This window comes from Pteronotus mesoamericanus, unplaced genomic scaffold (genome assembly GCF_021234165.1).
Source record: "Pteronotus mesoamericanus isolate MK-2021 breed Mesoamerican mustached bat unplaced genomic scaffold, CSHL_Meso_final scaffold_651, whole genome shotgun sequence".
Classification (NCBI taxonomy): domain Eukaryota; kingdom Metazoa; phylum Chordata; class Mammalia; order Chiroptera; family Mormoopidae; genus Pteronotus; species Pteronotus mesoamericanus.
The window spans coordinates 8,360,001-8,379,404 of NW_026555325.1; the positions used below are offsets into that span (position 1 = coordinate 8,360,001).

Below are 19,404 nucleotides of genomic sequence, written 5' to 3' on the forward strand. Positions count from 1 at the left end.
AGAGGAGGAAAGAGGGGCTCTGGGTAGTGACGTAGGAGCTGTCTTCACGGAGCACTGAGTAATCGAGGCTACAGCCCAGGGCACGCCTGCATAAGGGGTGGCAAACCACACTGAGAAACCCTGACCAGTGAGGTGCACTTAACTTGATAATGGCAGGAGAGTAGAAGGTGGTATATATGGAGCTCATCTTTAGGAAGTTTAGGTCAGCAAAGGCTTACAAGACAGAACAGTGGGCAACCGTAGCCGGTGCATGAAGATGGCTGGAGAACTACAACTGGCCTAGGTGAATGGTTCTGAGCTGAGGACTGCGGCAGGGATCAGCAGGACGAAGAGCTATCGGAATGGCGAGGAACAAAGCAGGTTTTGAAAAAGCATGACTATTATACTTACTTACAAGATCGTTGTGTCACAATCCACATTTCAGAAAAAGTGTCACTGTGAAATCCTCTTTGGGGGCGGGGACGTGCATGCCACTTTAAAAGAACCCCAATCGCCAAGGTCCTCTCTAGTTCCAACCTCTTTTGGAGGACTCTGCGTCATGAATAAGCTACAGCTAAAAGGGGTGACATGGCTGATGAGTGGCAGAGCTGGAACCAGACCCCAAGCCTTCTACATTCCGGGACGGTGCTCTTCCCATCGCACCCGGTATCTGTGACGGTTTCCATGTCACAAATGTAACAATTAGGCGAGGCGAGATCAGGCTGGAAAAGCTCACTTGCTGGATTCAGATGTTCACCCCCTGTTGTTCTGCTTTCTGTCAGACTGCTGTTCTGATAGGCATCACAGGAAACATGAATTTGTAAAACAGGCAGGCCTTCCTCCATAGCCCCTTATTGGGGCAAATATTATTTTGACTATACCACACTCCAAATCATGACCATACACAACTGCTGGAATTAAAAAGATAAAATACCAAAGCAATGTAGAGCAGCCACATGCTAAGGCCTCCTATCTATCAACCCGTAGTCATATATACATTTACAAGTTTTTAAAATTACGGTCTGTTTCTAATTTCCTATTGGTTTATCAATGTCTTGACCTTTTCTCATCCATTATTTAATTAATTTATCTGTTTCTTTGTGTCATTCCCAAGTGTGCATTTCCCATAAACTTTGAGGACAGTTTATGAAAATGAAAGAACATTTTTCCTCAGTAATGTTTTCATCGTTATAACTTCTGAGAACAATTTCTTGAGAGATGTTTTGGGAGTTGTATTCCAGAACATATTATCTTCATGGTCTTCCCCTGGTAGGAAGGATAAATGATCTTGCCTTGAGAGTTGCTCTGAATTTTCCAGTTTCAGTATAAAAGATAAATATTCCACTTACAGAAGCTGCAGGAGTAGACTTCAAGCAGTCCTGCCAGGGGATGACATGTCTGGGAGCGATCGCGGAAAAGAGGCCCGTTCTCACAGGACACTCTGAGCAGCTGGAGTCAGTTGTTACCAGTTACTTGTGTCTGGTGAGTCTCCTGAGCATTTGGGAGGGAAGGCAAGGGCAGGGTTCATAAACCTTTTCTGAGAAAGGAAAAGAGAGCTTCTCAGTATGGAAGGGGAACACCACCCTGGGTCAGGGGAGCGGTCCCGCTAACCAGGAGTATTGCTGACTCCTGCTCTGTGTAGTGTTTCTCTTTCGGAAGTTGTTCTCTTTACCACAGTGTCTTCCGTTCAGTTCCATCACAGTCCCTAATGGCGGCCAAGTGACAACTGATCGCAGGGCAGTGAGATCCGTGCTTTTCAACCGATGGAATGATTCTGGGTGCTGGGAGCAATCCGGGAGGGAAGGGAAAGGCAGGGTGCAGGACAAGCAGCACAGCTGGAGTTGGGATTTCGCCAGAGGAGAAAGGGTGTGCATGTGGCTATGTAGAGAGGGGCAGAAGAATTTAAGCAACAAATCATATAAAACACGGAAGTAGGTAAATGGACAGACGTATTCAGAAAATGGCAGAGATGGATTGGGTTGGGGTCGTAGTTCGAAGAACCTCATTTGCTGCAAAGGACATTTAAGTTCATCCTACAGAAAATCTCTGAGATACAGTCTTCTTAGTATCGTTACACTACTGGGATTCTCTTCTTGGGTGGTCTGGGTTTAGAAAGAAGACTGGTAACAGTAAGAAGATGAATGGAATGTCACAGTGCCCAGAGGCCTGGAGACCAATCTGAACCCATTGTAGGATTCATGGTCCCAGAAAATGAGGATAACGACTGGGAAGGAGGCAACAGAAACCAGAATGAGCCACGGGAATGACTTCCATGGGGTCCATTCTCTGATATAAAAGTGCTGAGTCAAACACAAGGTATAGTGACCCAGAAAAATAATCTACATTGCTGTCACTATACGTGCCCATGTTTCCCCATAAGTTGGCCAGCAGTTGGATATGCCCTTACTTTCATTGCTTTGGACAATGCAACTGCTCTTCCATAAATTCTTTGTATTACACTTATGTCATTACTAGAAAAAATTAAAGATTTCCCCCTAAAATTTAGTACTTATTTCTTCAGTTATAATCCTCTCTATTATGTATATTAGCTGTGTGATTTGGGGCAAGATATTTAACTTACGCCTTAGTGTCTTCATCTGTACACAGGGGACAGTAACTGTACCTACTGAGAGGGCTGCTGTGATATACAATGAGATACCAGAGTAAAAGGCCTACCTTGGTGCTTGGCACAGAACAAGAGTTCAGTAAGTTATTGTACTTACAGTATGTTGAAGCTTTTGCAAGCCTTTACCTATAATACACATTTAAAATCTATTTTTAATTTTCTTATATGAGTTTTTGTTTTGTTGTCTTTATTGCATAGAACTTATTTTACTCAATTTCTTGTTTTCACTAAAATTATCACATTTTAGAGCTGAAATAAGTATATTAAATTTATCCTTTGTTGGATTTTAAATTTATATACAAGTTGGGCTTATTAGTGAATTCTCCATTTTTGTCCATTTTCTACTTTCATGGTTTTTATTCTGTAAAGTACTCTTTTCAAAAAAAGTTATCACTTCACATATGTTCTGAATCTTGTAGGACATGTTTTTCTTCATTAGTCCTTTGCAGGTGATTTCTTTGCTATTCTGCCCATTTATGTATTTATTTAGTATGGATTTTAGAAATACTGTGTACAGATATATAAATATTCTGGAATCTTAACTGGAATCTTGTTAAATTCATCAATTATCTTAAGAGATACTGTCATTTTAATTATAGTATTTATTCTTTCCTGTCAGGAGCATATATGCCTACATTTATTTGAATCATCCTTCTTCTCCCATTATATTTTTGTTTTCTGCAGCAAAGGACTAGGAGACAGAAGACTTCAGTTTTAAATCAGATGCTTGGGAAACTAACTTCTCCCATCATATTCTTGGGAAAGTAGCTATATGCCTATTTCTAAGAATAATGCAAAGGTGGGTCTGTCTACTGAGAATCTATCTCAGATCCATGCTACTTAAATGGGGCCAATATAAATCATTTCCTTAGCTATAAATTGTGGATGTTAATACTTATCTAGTCACCAGATTGCTGTAAGAGTTATAACATAATGTGTTCAAAATTATCTGAAAGTGTTACAATATAAACAAGGGTATAGTATAATGAAATGTAATTATAAAAACATTTTTTGCCTCCCAGACAGAGAGATTCTAGAGGGAAGAAACCATGGACGAGTTCTCCTCTTGGTATCCACAATATGGTGCTAGACCACAATTAGGAACTTGGTAAATACTTACATACTTCTGTTACGGAAATGAGTAGATAGCAATAAATTTAAAAAAAAGAAAAAGAAAATGAATTGGTTTGGGGAATGGTATGGTTTACAGTAAATGAGTTTATTCAATCAGAGGGGCACATTTATTTCATCTCACATATGTAATCATCTTATAATTCAACATTGATCAATATATTAATAGCTTTCCTTTTGCTGGGTTCCCCTTGTAGCAAAAATTTATATCTTCATAAGTTACTTAGGTTCCTAGAACCATCCTATTATTTCCCACAAATGTAGCTGCTCTGCTAAAAATGAGATTGTAGTGGGGAGCTGAGTGGAAAGGGAGATGGGAGGGAAGGAAAATGTTATATAATTATCCAACATTTGACTCCAGAGCTAAGGATCAGGAACATACCAAGTTCACAGTAATAACCATTGTCATGCCAGATACTAACCAGAAGCCTTCCACATACTGTTCTTAACCTCAAATTAAAGGTGAACCAGCGGGACTTCTGTCTGCCAAAACTGTAGTTCAGGCTTTTACTTTCCTTGCAACCTTTCTGCCACCCTCCCCCCTCCTTATGCCTAAAGCTAAATACTCCTTCTCCTACCATGTCTGCAGTCGAGAAAGAACAACCCTGATATAAGCTTTTGGCTCTTCACAGAAAAAAAATATTTTGTTTAGAATTATCTTTTGCGGGAAATTATTAAGTATACAAACACATTCCATTGATTTGATATCTTAAGCATTTGCTTTTTTTTTTTTTTTTTTTTTTAACCCATCTCAAGGGCTAACAATGTGACCTTGTCATGAGAACTGGCCAAAACTCAAATATTTGCATTGAGGAGCTTCTCCACTTTTGGCTCATTTGTAACATGGAGTCTGATGGATGCTTTATATAGCAGAATGACCTTTCGATTTTCTGGATTTAAAGTAATTTAAGTAATGGCAAGAATGAACTTTAGCATCGTTAATGTCTTCTTTGGATCCAAGATGCATTAAAGACTCAGTCCATATACCAACTCTGAGGGAAGTACGTGAGTCTCACAATAAAACCTGCATAGGAGTTTAGAAAGGGCTCCCCCCGCAATTATCTAATCGTGCAGAAATCCTCATTGACTCACTGAGGTGGATAGGGAGGTAGGTTTATTGTCCCTCTTTCCCACCTCCTCCTTTGCATTGCACAGATGGACTGACTGAGGTTAACCATGAAAGCTACAGGATGCAGTTCCAAACCTGATCTTCTGACTTCAGTTCCTACAAATCAAAATTCCTCAATCTTGGCACTATTGACATTTTAGGCTGGACGATTTTTTTGTTGTGGGGAGCTGTCCTGCACACCGTGAGGTGTCCAGAAGCATGCCTGGCCTTGCCCGCTAGCTGCCAGAGGCATCCTCCCCACCAACAGTTGTAACAACAAAAACGTCTCTGGATAGCGCCAAATGTCCCCTGGGGGTGGAGGGCAAAGCCACTCCTGATTGACACCAGCACTGTCCAAAATGCCATGTCACCAGTAAGTGATAATTAACTCCATTCCCACAGAGACCGACTTGACTTTGTATCTGCTCTGCCTTATGGGATTCAGTTGCTAGATGTGTCTCAGACACCAGCTGGGCAGTCTCTAGCAAGAAGACTGTGGGCCATACTTTAATATTTGTTAAGAGTTCTTTACTCAGCCAGGAAAGACTCCCCCAGACTAAGGCAGACATCTCGGATAAGCTTGTTTTTTCTCTCTAATGAGCCACAGATCATGATGCATATTGAAGAGCTATTGTGGTCAATAGTGCAGCTGACCAAATATTTCTGTTCTGCCAATGTTGGGCTCAAAGCAGGATTGAATTTCCTGGCCCCCATTATGGTCGGGCAGTGCCTTGCAGCACGCTCTGGCCAACGAGTTGAGTGGAGCCCTTTTAGGCCAGAGCACTGAACTGATACTGGGGGGACATCTGAGCTTTCTCTTCCATTTGCCAGGGGGACTGGCGATGTCTGAGGTGGTGCTAGCCTCGCTCCCTTGGAAGCCTTAAGTTCCTGAGTGGCCACAGCAGCACAACACTACTGCTTACCTGCAATAAACATAGGGCATGAAGAAGAAATACATCTTGTGTGTTTTAAGCCACTGAGATATTAAGGTTGCCTGTTTGCTTAGCATAACTCAGCTTATTCTGACTGATGTAAGGCCTGAAAGATGAGAAAAAGACTGAAAAACTAAATTTATGTTAAATCAAGGCCACCTATATTAAAACAGGAAATGTAATATAAAGCCACTTAGAACTTCCTTGAGTCTTAGGGTTCTCTATTTTCAGTTGCTAACTGTTTAGTATTTGGAAATTCTTTCAATGCATGTTTCTATATACTTGATATGTTATATAAATTACATTATTCTATTACTCCAATCTCATTCTTTCATTCTTTTGAATAATACTTATTGAGTAGTAAATATATGCCAAGTATTATTTGGAATAACTTTGCACTTGATACTGTTTTTGATACCTTTCTTGCAATCATTCCACATGGAAAATAAAAGAGGGAGTTCACTTTAATACCTAAAAAGCAAGATGTTTAGGAAATGAATTTGAAGTTTTGTGTGTGTGTGTATGTGTTTAAACTTTCCATTGGAAATGATTTCACACAAGTGGCCAGGAATTTCCCACCATATCACCTCCTTCTTTCTTACTTGTAGAACATGGGTGATTTTGTAGACTTACACATGGAGTATAGGCTGTGCGATGGTATTGGAGGCAGACTTACAAGGTGTGCATTGTGGCTTCGTAACTGGATGAACGAATGATTTCAGGCAAGTGACTTAGCCTCCCTATGCCTTATTTTCCTCAGCTGTAAATGCTGATCACAATAGCGCCTAATTCTCAGGGCTATTATGAAAGTAAATAACGCAAAGCATAAAGGGCTTAGAACAGTATCTGGCACATGTTAAGTGTTCAATAAATGTCAGTTCTAACATTGTAAAGGAATGTTCTAGTAAGTGATGAATAAAGCACTGGAGCAGACTGTAAGTTGCAAACATCACAGAACACGTCAGCTTTATTCACCATTTCATCCTAAACGTCCTGCTCAGTGCTTGACACAAAGTAGACATTAAACAAAACAACATTTATTGAACACCTACAGGAATGAGGGGGAACGAGGAAGCCGACTGTCAGGTTCTTTGACTGATCTACCGCCATCTACTGCCCCATCACACGCTGTGCCCAGCTGCGAGAACCCGGAATGGCTACTGTCCTAGATCTATCTCCTCTTTTGTAAAGTGAAAGAATGTTACCAAAGAGCTATGGACTATATAGCTAAAAACTAGAAACAATATTTTTAATGTACCTCACTCTTCAGAAAAAGAATTATAAAGAACTCACAACATAATTTAAAAATACTTAAAATATACTTGAAAATAATCAACAGTATGGAGACTCTACAAAGGTGATCTATTTTTAGTTTTAGCATTTTCAAAAAAAAATTAATGGAGATTGTCTGCTTCATCAGAAAGGGCAGTACAACTCCTTGGCACTCAGGTATGCGCTAGCTTTCCCTAAGAGTTCTGTAGAGAAGGAAGATTGAAGTTGGATTAGAGAGTCCTAATGTACAAACTTGCAAGTAGAAGAATAAATTCTGGAGATCTAATAGTGATTACAGTCAACAATACTGTATTATAGATTTCAAAATTTCTAAGAGAACAGACCTTTAATGTTCTTGCCACAAAAAAAAAGAGATGACGTGACAGAGGTCTGAGCCAAAGCTGTGGTGTAGACAATCCTACTGTGAAACAGGAAGGTATCAAATTAACCCGTTACACACCTTAAACTTATACAACTTTATATGTAAGTCTTATCTCTATAAAAAGGAAAAAAGAGTAAATAATGGTCTTGCAGTCATATATTTCTTGATTTTTCAATACATGTATGCTCATATGTGAAGGAGAAAAGTCTGACTCACCTAAACAATGCAACTAACGTGACTTAAGCTTTCAGAGACTCAATTCCTCTGCCTAACAGATGGGAAAATAAGACCGACTCCATTGGGATTGTCCAGAGCATCACATAATATAACCTAACAAAGGACCAAGTAAGAAACAGACTTTCAATAAATAGGAGCAAATAATAGCATAATCATCATCATAGCGAATGTTTATAAGGAAACCACTTCCTTACAATGTTAGCAGCATTGAGAGTAATTCTTCTAGCCGATATTAAGCACTATGTAAATTGGTTTGATGGCCTGGGTTTTAGGTGAGCTCCTATAGCTATTACCTAGAAGAGATAATAGGCAAAGAAACGTATGTGTGCTGGGCAACCCGGTTTGTGAAGTGCTGGGTAGCAATTTAGGGAAACAAATTAATGTTTAAACTTAGAGAACTGTGTGTCAGGAAAGAAGAACATGGAAGGGGAGCATAAAATCGTGGTCAAAGTACTGCTTAGCATGTGACCTTATTTAATTTCTCTATGCCTCAATTTCTCCACCTGAGAAAAAATGGAAAGCAATGCTTAGAACAATGCCTGGAATACAGTAAGCGCTTGTTCAATGAACCAGCGTGGTGATAAGAAGGGCTGCAGTTACACAGAATGGCCTGTGAGGAAACCTCTGGAGGAAAGCCTGGCAAGGTGGCTTCTAAGAGTGCAACCTGGGAAGCTACCAGGCTCATCCATCCACACAACAGCTTGGGCTCCCTCCTACGGTGCAAGGGGAAGAGCCGTAGCCATAAATGGACTCAATTCACATTTGAAATGGCAGAGATGGACCAGAGGCTAGGGCAGAAAGAGCCCCAGTGAGACTAGGAGGCATAAGCACGTGCGTAGATAACATGATACCCCTTCCTACGGGCTTCCGCAGCACGCCACAATTATTTCACAGCATCCTAGGTACCTGTTAATTATGTATGTGTCTCCCAAAGACAGAGGACCCTGAGTGTGGAGACTGAGTCCTGTTCACCATGGAATGCCCCACAGTGTTCAGTAAATACGTGTTAAAGTGAGGCCAACATGAGTAATAAAATAAGATCAGGCCTGTAATTCCTAAGCACGCAGTACTTGGGCCCCTAACTGCTCCCCACCACACTTTCAACCCTTCATACTGCCCTAACAAGCTCGATGTGAATGTGTGGGAGGGGAGACTGTGATCCCAAGAACACGGCCCTTTGAGTAAAATCCTAGTCTTGTTTGCAATGATGCCCTAAAACCACTCGATAGTAAAGCTGGCTAAGAAGCCTTCTGCGGAGGGCCAGCCTCCAGCCACTTTTTGGTCCAGGCACGAACACCTCAAAAGTGGCACAAACACAACCAAACTCAGCAATCTTGCAGATGAGCTGATGTTTTTCTTCCTTCTATCTTTACAGCCATCCATCAACCCAATTCTTTTTTGTGTGTTTGCCTTGGGCATCTCTCTCTCATACAGCACCCTCGCTAACCTCTCAGCCACCACCTGACAGAGTCACACTTGGATGACCACTGTGGAGTCTTACTGTGGTTCTGCCTACATATCATTGCGCAATAAATTTCCTAAAATACAGTTTCATTACATTTCTCCCCTGTTCCAGATCTAGGCTCCTTACTCTTCACCTTTACCTAATCTATTTTGGTTATCAAGATCCTCCATATTTTGGCCCTATCCGACCTGTATAAGGTACATATTACTTATTTATTCAGGTCTGCATGCTGAATCTCTTAGTCTAGTTAGATTAGGGAACTCACAGCATTAATCACTGAAATTTTTTTCTGATTTAAATACGGTATCTAAAATGTTTGCTTCCATGTACTTTGCCTGTGTTGTTTCTGCTTTTGGAATATCCTAATCCTTTGGCTATTCAATTAATATTCCACATTAAACAACATATGCCAGTACTAATATATAATTATGTTGCATTTCATTCTGTTTCTTATGCTAAGCACAAGCGTTCCCTCTTCAACAAGACTATAAATTGCTTGAGGGCAGGGGGTTTACATTATGTTTACCCATTTATCCAGCAAATAGTCACTGAGCTCCAGAACCACACTGCACTTGGCTTTGGGGTATAGCGAAGAACAAGACGGACATAACCCTTTGAAGCACCTACATTCCAGTGTGTGTATGCATGTCTGTGTATGTGTGTGGGGTATGAGCTAAAGATTATACATAATTATAAGATTAGAAAGTGAGGTAAGCACCATGAAGTAAGAGTATAGGGTGCCGTGAGACCATGATAAAGTTTCATACCTTGAAAGAGTATGTCCTTGAGCTAAGATCAAAAGGGCAAAAATAGAAACAAACAGTCAAATGTCCAAAGATCTAGGGAAGCCTGGGGCCTTAAAGGAACTGAAGAAAGGTTGGTGTCCATAAGTCCAGAGGGCAGAAGATGAGCCATATCAGATGAGGCTTCAGAGGTACTGACTAGGTGTGGTTCTTAGCAATGAACCAGAATCAAGGACAAGCTAAGTGAGGGTCAACTTTAAGTGGTCTTTAAGAGTCATCGTGGATGATAGTAAAAGTCATTTCTAAACTTTTCTCATCTGTGTATTTGAAGTTAAGAAAAAATGCTGAACATCGAAAGCTTAAAAAATATGAACACAAGTGCTTAGGATTTTTGTTAGTTTTCTAAAATTCAATAAAATAGGATGGACCAATGATGAGAATAATATGGCCTGTGGTCTACTCTGTGTTACAAGTTTGATGCCAAATGCTTTTACACAGGCCCCCTAACAGATGGTAATATATTTCAGTCATTACCACTGTGAGTAGGATTCAAGCCAATGACCCCAGAGGTGAGAGGTTGTATGTCCAATTACAAATTTCTACTTCCCTTAAGTGTTAAGATGCCTAAAGCAATATATTGTATTTACATCTAGATGCATTGTATAAACTATATTTGATAAAAGAGATGACTTCACGTTCTGAACTTAAATCAAAGAATGCTTACTTAAGTATTTTTTTAATTGAATCCCACTTTAATGCCATTGTATAATCTTTTGGTTAACAGTGCTCATCTTGATTATGCTAACAAAAGAAAACATGGAAAATAATACTTATGTTGTAGAGCTTATGTCATCTATAAAAATACACATGAGAAAATTCAAAATACATACCTGGGACATCTGTGAAGGTTTCTCCAAGGACAGATACGTGGAAATTCAGTCCTAAGTCCTTAAGACGCATTAATACCTTAAAAAAACTCTCTGGATCTTTATCATGCTCCCTGGAAATAAACACATGAAATATAACTTGAGATACCTTAGGGTATGTGTGAGGAAAAGTGTTCTCACTGCTCACAGTATCAATGCCTTTCATGGGCTATTGTTGGGGAGCCTCTGGCATCCAAGTAGAGATTTCTCCCTGTCACCTTATATTGTAGCATCAGCACTGAGTTTTTTTCATAAATATAATTTCTCTGTCATGTATCAAAAACCCAGTCCTATTGAAGTGTTAAGGTTCTGCAGCCTTTCATTGAAGGAAAAATCTATCATGTGTTTCACATTTTTTGGTTAAACTATAGAAAGTCTAGTGTAGTTTCCCTTCCCATAAAATGGTTAATTTCCCACTTACCACAGGTTTTTAACAGAAAAGACCAGTCTTCAAAGGATGATTCTCTACCGATCATGAGAAAGTACCAAAGATGCTTTTCATTTCTATGAGGGTGAATACCTTCCTTTTGCATTTACTGAGCCCCTTTGTGCCCACAAGGAAGGCACAATTTAGGAAGTGAGATTACTGACTCTCTCACTAATCTCTCATTTGAAATAATTGAATGGAGAATTATAAATACATCAAAAGGGGGTAGGCCTGAGTCTAAGTCCACTGAGTATCAACTTAGGAGTGGAGGTTAGTCAACATATAAAAGAAGAGTGGTAAAGATAATTCTTTCATTTTGTGGAGACTTTGAAAAACATGGATTATTTTTGTTTAGCTTGTCAGTCTTCTTTGTAATAACAGAATGAGAGGCTAAAGGACACTAACCAATTCAAGAAGTCACACTAAAATGGAATGAGTTATTTTTTACATTCTAAGGTGTGAATATTCTAGTATTCCTTGTATTTAATTACACTGTTTTAAATTATCTTATTTCAGACAGATGTGGACCAGATGTCTTCAAAATATTTGTTTTTAATTTGGAATTCAGAATTTTAACTTATTTTCTATATTACAGAGAAAAAGTTATATATCAGCAATTGAATTTTCATTTACCAACTAATTATGCAAAATAAATCTGTAAATTGATCAAACTGAGATATAAAATATGAAAATTACATCATTCAGGAAATCTCATGAAAAATGACATCTGCAACCCTAAACGTGTTAATTCACAATTCAGTCAATATTTTCAGTATCAAGAATTAAAACAAATGCATCTTCTGATTAACATTTTAAAATGGCATTCCTAATCTCATGGAATTGTAAATTCTTATAGAATTAGAATTCAGTAACTATTTTAAGCTCTATAACTCTCAGCTTGATTTACTTCAAATAATAAAGAATGCAATGCAAAGTGTTCTTCCTTTTTTAAGATGATGTAGATTACATACATGCACCATGGGGAAGTTTGGGGATAGTTCTTGTATACACCACTGCCGTGGGCAAGAACAAAGACTCAAAACAGTTTGAAAGTAAAGAGTACGCCATGTGCTATCTCCAACCATATCAATCAAATAACTGCCACTTAATTTGTAGTAGGCTCTTTCGCTCTGATTCTCTGGGAAATCCTTAGATGAAAAGAATGGAAATAATATCTTAAAAAGGGAGTAACACTACAGGGATGGGAATTTAGCCACTCAGTTCTCTAAGTTTTTCATTTTGAATTCCAGAAATTTTGGCTATGGATCCTCAAGAGAGTATCTATTCTAAATATTTCCAGCTAGTGTTTTGTTTGTTTGTTTTGTATTAAAGTAAAAGTAGATGTGGTTTGGGGTTAGGAGGAGGTTTAATAGGCTAGAAGCTGTTCTTGAAAGATCCCAATGTGTTTTCAAAGCAGCAGGCTTTATGAACCTATATTTTCAGTGTTTCTATATGAAATAAATGTATTACAATTCTACTGTATTTTTAAGATATTTTTTATTGGTGGACAAAAGCTTTCATGTTCAATAGTTAACTTTGCATAAGAACACAAAAGAAACTTGTATGAATCTCGTCTCTTTTTGTTTAAGCTATAACATACAGATGAATGTGAGATTTTTCTTCCCCAAAGTTATCTCTGAGAAAAAGAGGCATTTTGTACTAAAATCCTTATAACGTTTTCCCATAACACCAGGCACCCTCTCAATTACTTTATTTTGAACAAAGTACTCATTAGGGAAGTTGCATTAATCTGAAACAGCTTCCACTGGTGAGAATTTAGACAGTTTTAGCTGTGAATCACTGGTTTAAAAAAAAAAAGGAAACAAAGGAATTTAATATACAATGGGGGGACTCCCAAAAAAACAGAATTTCCTTCTGGAGAGTGGGCCCCCCTGTAGTACAGGATTCTCCCACTAGGTGAGTTTTCTAGAAACACATCTGTATCGGTGTACCAGCTTTTTGTGAGAGGCTGTGTTTAGCTGCAGTGAATTTGTTTTTAAAGACTATTTCAAGCGTTTGCCCATTTCATGATGGGTGATTTACAAGCAAACCTGCCCACAGTGTGCTGAGTTTTTTCAGCAGTTTTTGACCAAAAACAGCATCACTCCCATACCCCAGTTTCCCCATTCATCTGATCTCCCTCAAAACAATGTTTTTCTGTTTCCCCAGATGAAAAGAAGTCCTCAAAGGGAAACATTTTGCTGATGTGGAAGAGGTGAAACAGAAAAATGGCAGAAGCACTAAAAGGCATCAAAATCGACAAGTTCAAAAACTGCTCTGAGCAGTGGAAAAACACCTCGATGGGTGTATTGCATCAAATGGAGAGTACTTTGAAGGTGACTGAAGTTTAAACATATAAAAATAAACACAATTTTTTATAAATAAATTCTGCGGTTTTTTTGGTATCCCCTCTCATAATACTGGGTTAGTAATTATTTTGGGAGATGTAACCTAACAATTCAAAGAGTTGGATGCTATCAAAAACAGTTCAAAGATCACTAAAAAAAGTAATAGTGGTTACTGAAGATCAGACTAGGAAGTGGGTTTTTACAGTTCGTGAAAAGATTTCCCGTGATGGCATCGTACAGTTTCACAAGTCTCACAGCTCACATTGCTCAGACTGAATTCCAGGTGACAGGTGATGGACACATGCCAGCTGCTGGAAAGGTGGTGCCACTCTGAAGTCAGAGTCCTTCGGAGGGGTGTCGGGAGATGAAATGTAAGGTTGGGAAAAGAGCAATACTTCCACAAATATTCTACATGACAAGTGTTTTAAAGTATTAGTTATGTCTAAATTAGATTACATATTATAAGTAGACCCCTGACTATGTGTTCTACGTCCCTCAAAGTTTACATAGTCAATTTCGCTGAAATTTTTTTCTCGATTTTCTCTTTAGAAAAATGGGAAATTGCCTGACATTCAGAAACCATTAAAGATGCACACGAATGTTTAGCCACAGACATATAGCGAGGCTGATCTCAGTATTTTTTGTCCAGCAAGGAACTCATTCCACAAATCCAAAGGATCATCCGTGGATATTATGCCAGCATATATGATATTAACGAACCCATTTAGCAGAATATGTGAATCTGTATTAACTTCCTTTCTAAGAAATCCGATGTGAAGCTTTACTAATTTAGCATAAAGCATTAAATATAAGATGGGAGACTTAAAAAAATATATTGTGACCTTGTCTGCCAATAGCTGTCAGGATTAAACACACATTTCATAATATATTCAATTCCCTATAAACACTTTGTAGACTTATGGGCTCCCTAAACACTCGTCTGTTTTCATCCATTGCTGGTAGGAATGTAAATTGAAATGACATTTTAGAGGGCAATTTGGTAATGTACATAATTCAGCCTTAAAATGTATATAATTTTTGCCCAATAATTCCAATTTAGAAAAGTTACCTTAAAAATAATTAAAGAGGGGCACAGAAATTCAGCCAGAGTACATTCATAGCGGCATTGTTTTAATGGCAACCATCTGTAAACAACCTAATGATGATAAAGGAATATATTTTGATGCATACATATTATACAATACCTTGCAGCCACTAAAAATAATGTTGTATAAGTGTATTTCCTGACATGAAAAAATATTGAAGAAATACTTCTAAGTAAAAGGGAAATAACAGAGTAGTATATGTTATATGCCCTGTTTAGTAAGACAAATAAATGTGTGTGACTACAAAAAGTTTGGGATGAACTATACCAATATATTAACAGGGTTTATGCCTAGAGATTGCATTATAAATGTTTCTTTTTTCCATGTTTTCTGTAATTTTTTTCAAACTTAAAAACTATAAGTCATTTTAATATTGTAAGGAAATGATATGTAAGCAATATCATTTTAATATTGTAAAAATATTAATATTAAAATATTATTCACAGAACTTTTGCTTAGCTCTGTAACATTTTCAGTATTTATAGTAGCATAGATCCTCATTTCCTGGGACCCCTCTACATTTGACAGCTGCCCATCAGCAAACTTGATTCATCATAAAACATTCCAGAAGAAGAGGCCGAGTCCAAGCTTCCCAACAATTCCTACATTCTTGACTAGGTAAGAAGGAAACGGTCTGGCTGGGAACCCATTCCGACACAGCCCAACTACAGCAGAAGAGACCAGCACAGAAATATTTCAGGCTTCCTGGAAGCAGCAGATATAGCGAGAACAGCTTTTATTCCCAAATATTATTCAGAACATTTGAAAAGCATAAACTGTTTCCATGTGTTTTTTTCTTCTATATCTGTTCTCTCTCTGTTGCCTTTCCCATTTAGTCTTTTAGAGCTGAATTTCTTCCTATTCCTCACTTAGCATTCATTCGGTAAATATTTATTGAGGATTGCTAAGTTCTCTATACTCGTCACTTATACTCAACTGCTACCCTTTCCCGTTTTCCCACACAGCTTTATACCTGGGCAGAAACCTCGCACTTTACAGAAGCGATTGCTTTCCTAGCAGCATGTCACTCTGGAATGAGAGGTCCATGAGGGAAACATAAGTGATGCCTGTTTTGTTCGTTACTAAGTAACCAGTGGCTTGAGTGGCAGACATGACTTAAACTCATCAGTATCTGGCTCTTTTCTCATTTTTGGCACACAGAAGACTCCACATTTGTCCCCTTAACGTAGGGGAGGCCAAAGGACTAGTTCTGACCCATGGGCTGCGAGCTGATTGATGAGTGTCACTTCTAGGGAGAAACATCTAAGAGTAGTTTCGGATAGCAGCCCCTGATGCAGTGATCCCTACAAAAGTCTCGTTTTAAACTGAGCTGGTTAGCTTCAAAGAGTGAGGTGGTCTGGATTGCTGCATAGAAGTGAGTAAAACTACCCATACATGCAGCAGACTTTGAATTAGCGAGAGAACTAAACTTTTCTTGTGTATAAGTGACTGAGTGTTTTTGGAGGGGGCGGGGATCTGTATTACAGCAGCATAATGTGGCCTAAGTTGGCTAACACATCATCTGTGGCACAAAACTGGCTGTTCTAAAATATCTGTTGAATAAATAAAGGTATCAGAAAGATGAATTATACTTATAGATCTCCCACTATGTTCAAAATTCTGTGTCAGGCACCTGATCATAGTCTTACTTAAGCCTTTTAACCAAGGTTCATACAAATAAATTATTTCTTTATCTAAGATCGCACGGAAGAAATTAAGTCAGTATTTGAAATCATGCCTCATCACTCCACAGCCATACTCTTTCTTCTATTCAGTTTTTGGTGTTTTTCTTTCTTTTTTCCAACATATAATGAGAAGAAAAAAAGCCGGTACCTTCAGTCCATGGTTTCATCTCCAGACCATCAAGTTATGAACATTCCTTAGATTCTTATTGTGTGAGGTTAAAACCCATTACATAAGAAAAAACAGTAAGAATAGGGAAAAGTTATAGGGAAGTATGATCTCTCCAACACTGTGGTTATAAAATTCTTCACCTTTCTGGTACCCTGCTAACCTCCACCTAACTTCCTCATTATGAATGTTTCCTTTACTTCCAAGTGCAGTAATGTGTTCCTTGCTCAAAAACGTAAGACTTCTATTTACCATCCTGGGTTAGCTGTTATGATCATTTATTTCTCCACTACTCATAAACATTTTAGCCTCCTCTATACGCCTGACATATCAATAGTTTTGGTTTTCTCCATATGTGCCGCTTCTGCTTCTTAAATGGGGCTTCAGATAGACTTCAGCCAATAGTCTTATTAACCACCAGCTTCTCCCCTTCCCTCCCCACGCCCATCAGTGCCTCCCTGTCTCTAACTTTACTAGCTCTCTCTGCCATCATTTACTTATAGTTGACCGAGACTAAGACTATCTACTCTGGCTTTCTCTCATTCTTTTCATCTTTGATAGTTGTAGTATTTTAATATTTTAGAAGTTTAACCAATTCCTTCCACTCTCCCCTCCACCTCCAATACATTCAAGATGCTAAGATGCTTTGTTTTATGTTCACTGCTTTAGGACCCCTTCCCCCAAACCCACCCCTCAACTGTGACCAGAAAGAGGCTCAGTATTCTTGGTTGATTACAAAAATAAAAAATAAAACAAAACACATTGTAGAAACTGTGAGGAATTCAGACAGGTACAAGTAGTTAAGAAAAATGCCATGAGGCTGTAGCATACCCCCTCACACCCTGTGTGTGTCGCTATTCCACCTCTGGTTGGGAACATGAAGGGCTGACGGTGGAGGGCGGAGAAGAACAGGACCCTGAGAATCCCCGAGGCCTGGCCCTGTGCTTCCTGGGTTAGCAGCCTGGGGAAGAACCATGACTCCGGAGTGAACGTCTGATTGTAAGCATCTAGACAGACAGTACTGGGGACATTTGTTAAGAGAGAATCTTGAGCTGTCGTAGTCATTAAAGTGGAACCATGATTTCTGTGAATGTCATGGAAGAATCACAAAGCAGCTGGCAAATGGAAGCAAGGGACCCCTCACCAGTAACCTGTGAGGGATGGAGACCAGGAAGATGGAAGACAGAGAATCTTGAACTGCCTGCGCTTTCTATCACCATATTGAAATGGCCCATTGCAGCGAAATTAAGGTAGAGAACAATAAAATTCTAATTTATGCATATCAGGGTTTCATGCTATCCGCCTATTTATAATCTCATCTTTCCTTTTAATAGCAGAGGGAGAGATGCCTTTCGAAATTCAAAGTCTATTAGAGCTCTAGATCTTCTACTTTGCTTCTCTTTGAGAGATCTGTGTTCTCATATTCAGTTTCCTTCCTAAAGCCCGTTCCTACTCCACATTTTCTTCATTTATATATTTGGCATTTTAAGTCATCCCTTTGACTTGAGAAGAATAGCTCCATTAATGTACTATGTGTAGGTGACTTTTCACAGATCTTCTTAGAGCCTTAGCTATGTCCCGCTTTTCTTACCTGCTGTGGTTTTTTCCTACAACTGTGCCCCCATCCTCCCATTTGCCCATTCTCTTGGATGAAAGTGCTCTCAACAACATTAGTCCCACCCCTGCGCCATTCATTCTCATACATTTTATGGTTTCTCCAATTTTTTACATCACTGTCCATACTCAACTTTCTAGGAAAGGATCCTTGCTTGGTTTCCAAGCAGTGTAATCAGACTATAACCTAATGACCTTCTCCCCAATTATATCTTCCCACTCATTCCATCCAGAAGGCCACCCAGGAAAAAACATATTCAATAAGTCATTTTTTCCCCACTAGGTCTCACAACATGATTTCTTTTTAAATCTCCCCACTGCCAAAAGCTCAGGCCCCCCAGGTTGTTTCTCTTCAACAATGATGTCAATTCTCCCTGGATATTGTATAGAGTAATTTCATTCAGTTAACTTGCCAATGAGCTCTCTTCCTCTGCAGCTCTTGCCAGGAAGCTGTAGATATCCGTGCCTCAAAGAACTGGTAGACTATGAAGTGTCTTAATTAAGATGAACTGGGTCTTCCCCACCCTTGAGATGTTACTTAAGCAGCAGCCACCATTCCACATATTTTAAACCATCATAATGTAATTACTTCCTCTCAGACCTGGAGGTTCTTTGAAACAACTCTTTCCCCTCCCCAGTGCATTACTGTCTATTTCCCTCAGTAATAATCTCCCTGTTGAATGTAGTGATTGGGGCTGTAATGTGAAACTAATCATTTAGATTTTCTTTTGGATTATAATATTTCCCTCCAAGGGATATGTAGAAATACATTCAAAACTGCTTGCTAGATATCCTGAGAGCTACCCTTGTAGTCTACCTCTTATGGTTAAGAAACTTCTCCCAGGGCCTATCTAGGAGATTCTCTGATGTCCCTGGGAACTGTGTTTCTACCTCTCAGGGAGGAAGACATATGATTCTTGTTTCCTGTTTCACTCTGACAGCCAGGAAGCTTACATTCAGGTTTTAAAGTGCTCAATCTTAGCAACTATCAGATGGAAATAATACTGAAAAACACAAGAACAGAAATTAAAAAAAAAAATAACCTCACTGGAAGGGATCAATAGTAGGGGATTTACCCAGTGTGAACAACAGAGAGAAAAATGTAAAAAAAAAAAAAAAATGTAAAAAATGAAAAAGAACAGAATCTATGAGACAAAAGAGAAGATCCAACATTTGTATCATCAGAATCTCAAAGTGGACTCTGTATTTCTTGTACCTGCATGGGAATGTACAATTATTTCAATACAAATTTCAATT

At 38.8% G+C, this 19,404-nt stretch overlaps 1 protein-coding gene across 1 annotated transcript in view; it reads right to left on the reverse strand.

Moving 5' to 3' along the window:
* Positions 1 to 19,404, reverse strand: part of GTDC1 (glycosyltransferase like domain containing 1) — a 365,429-nt gene that overhangs the window by 14,101 nt on the left and 331,924 nt on the right. Inside the window, exon 6 of the mRNA XM_054562763.1 lies at positions 10,766 to 10,875. Coding sequence (XP_054418738.1) covers positions 10,766 to 10,875 — 110 coding nt within the window. The remainder of the gene's footprint in view (positions 1 to 10,765; positions 10,876 to 19,404) is intronic.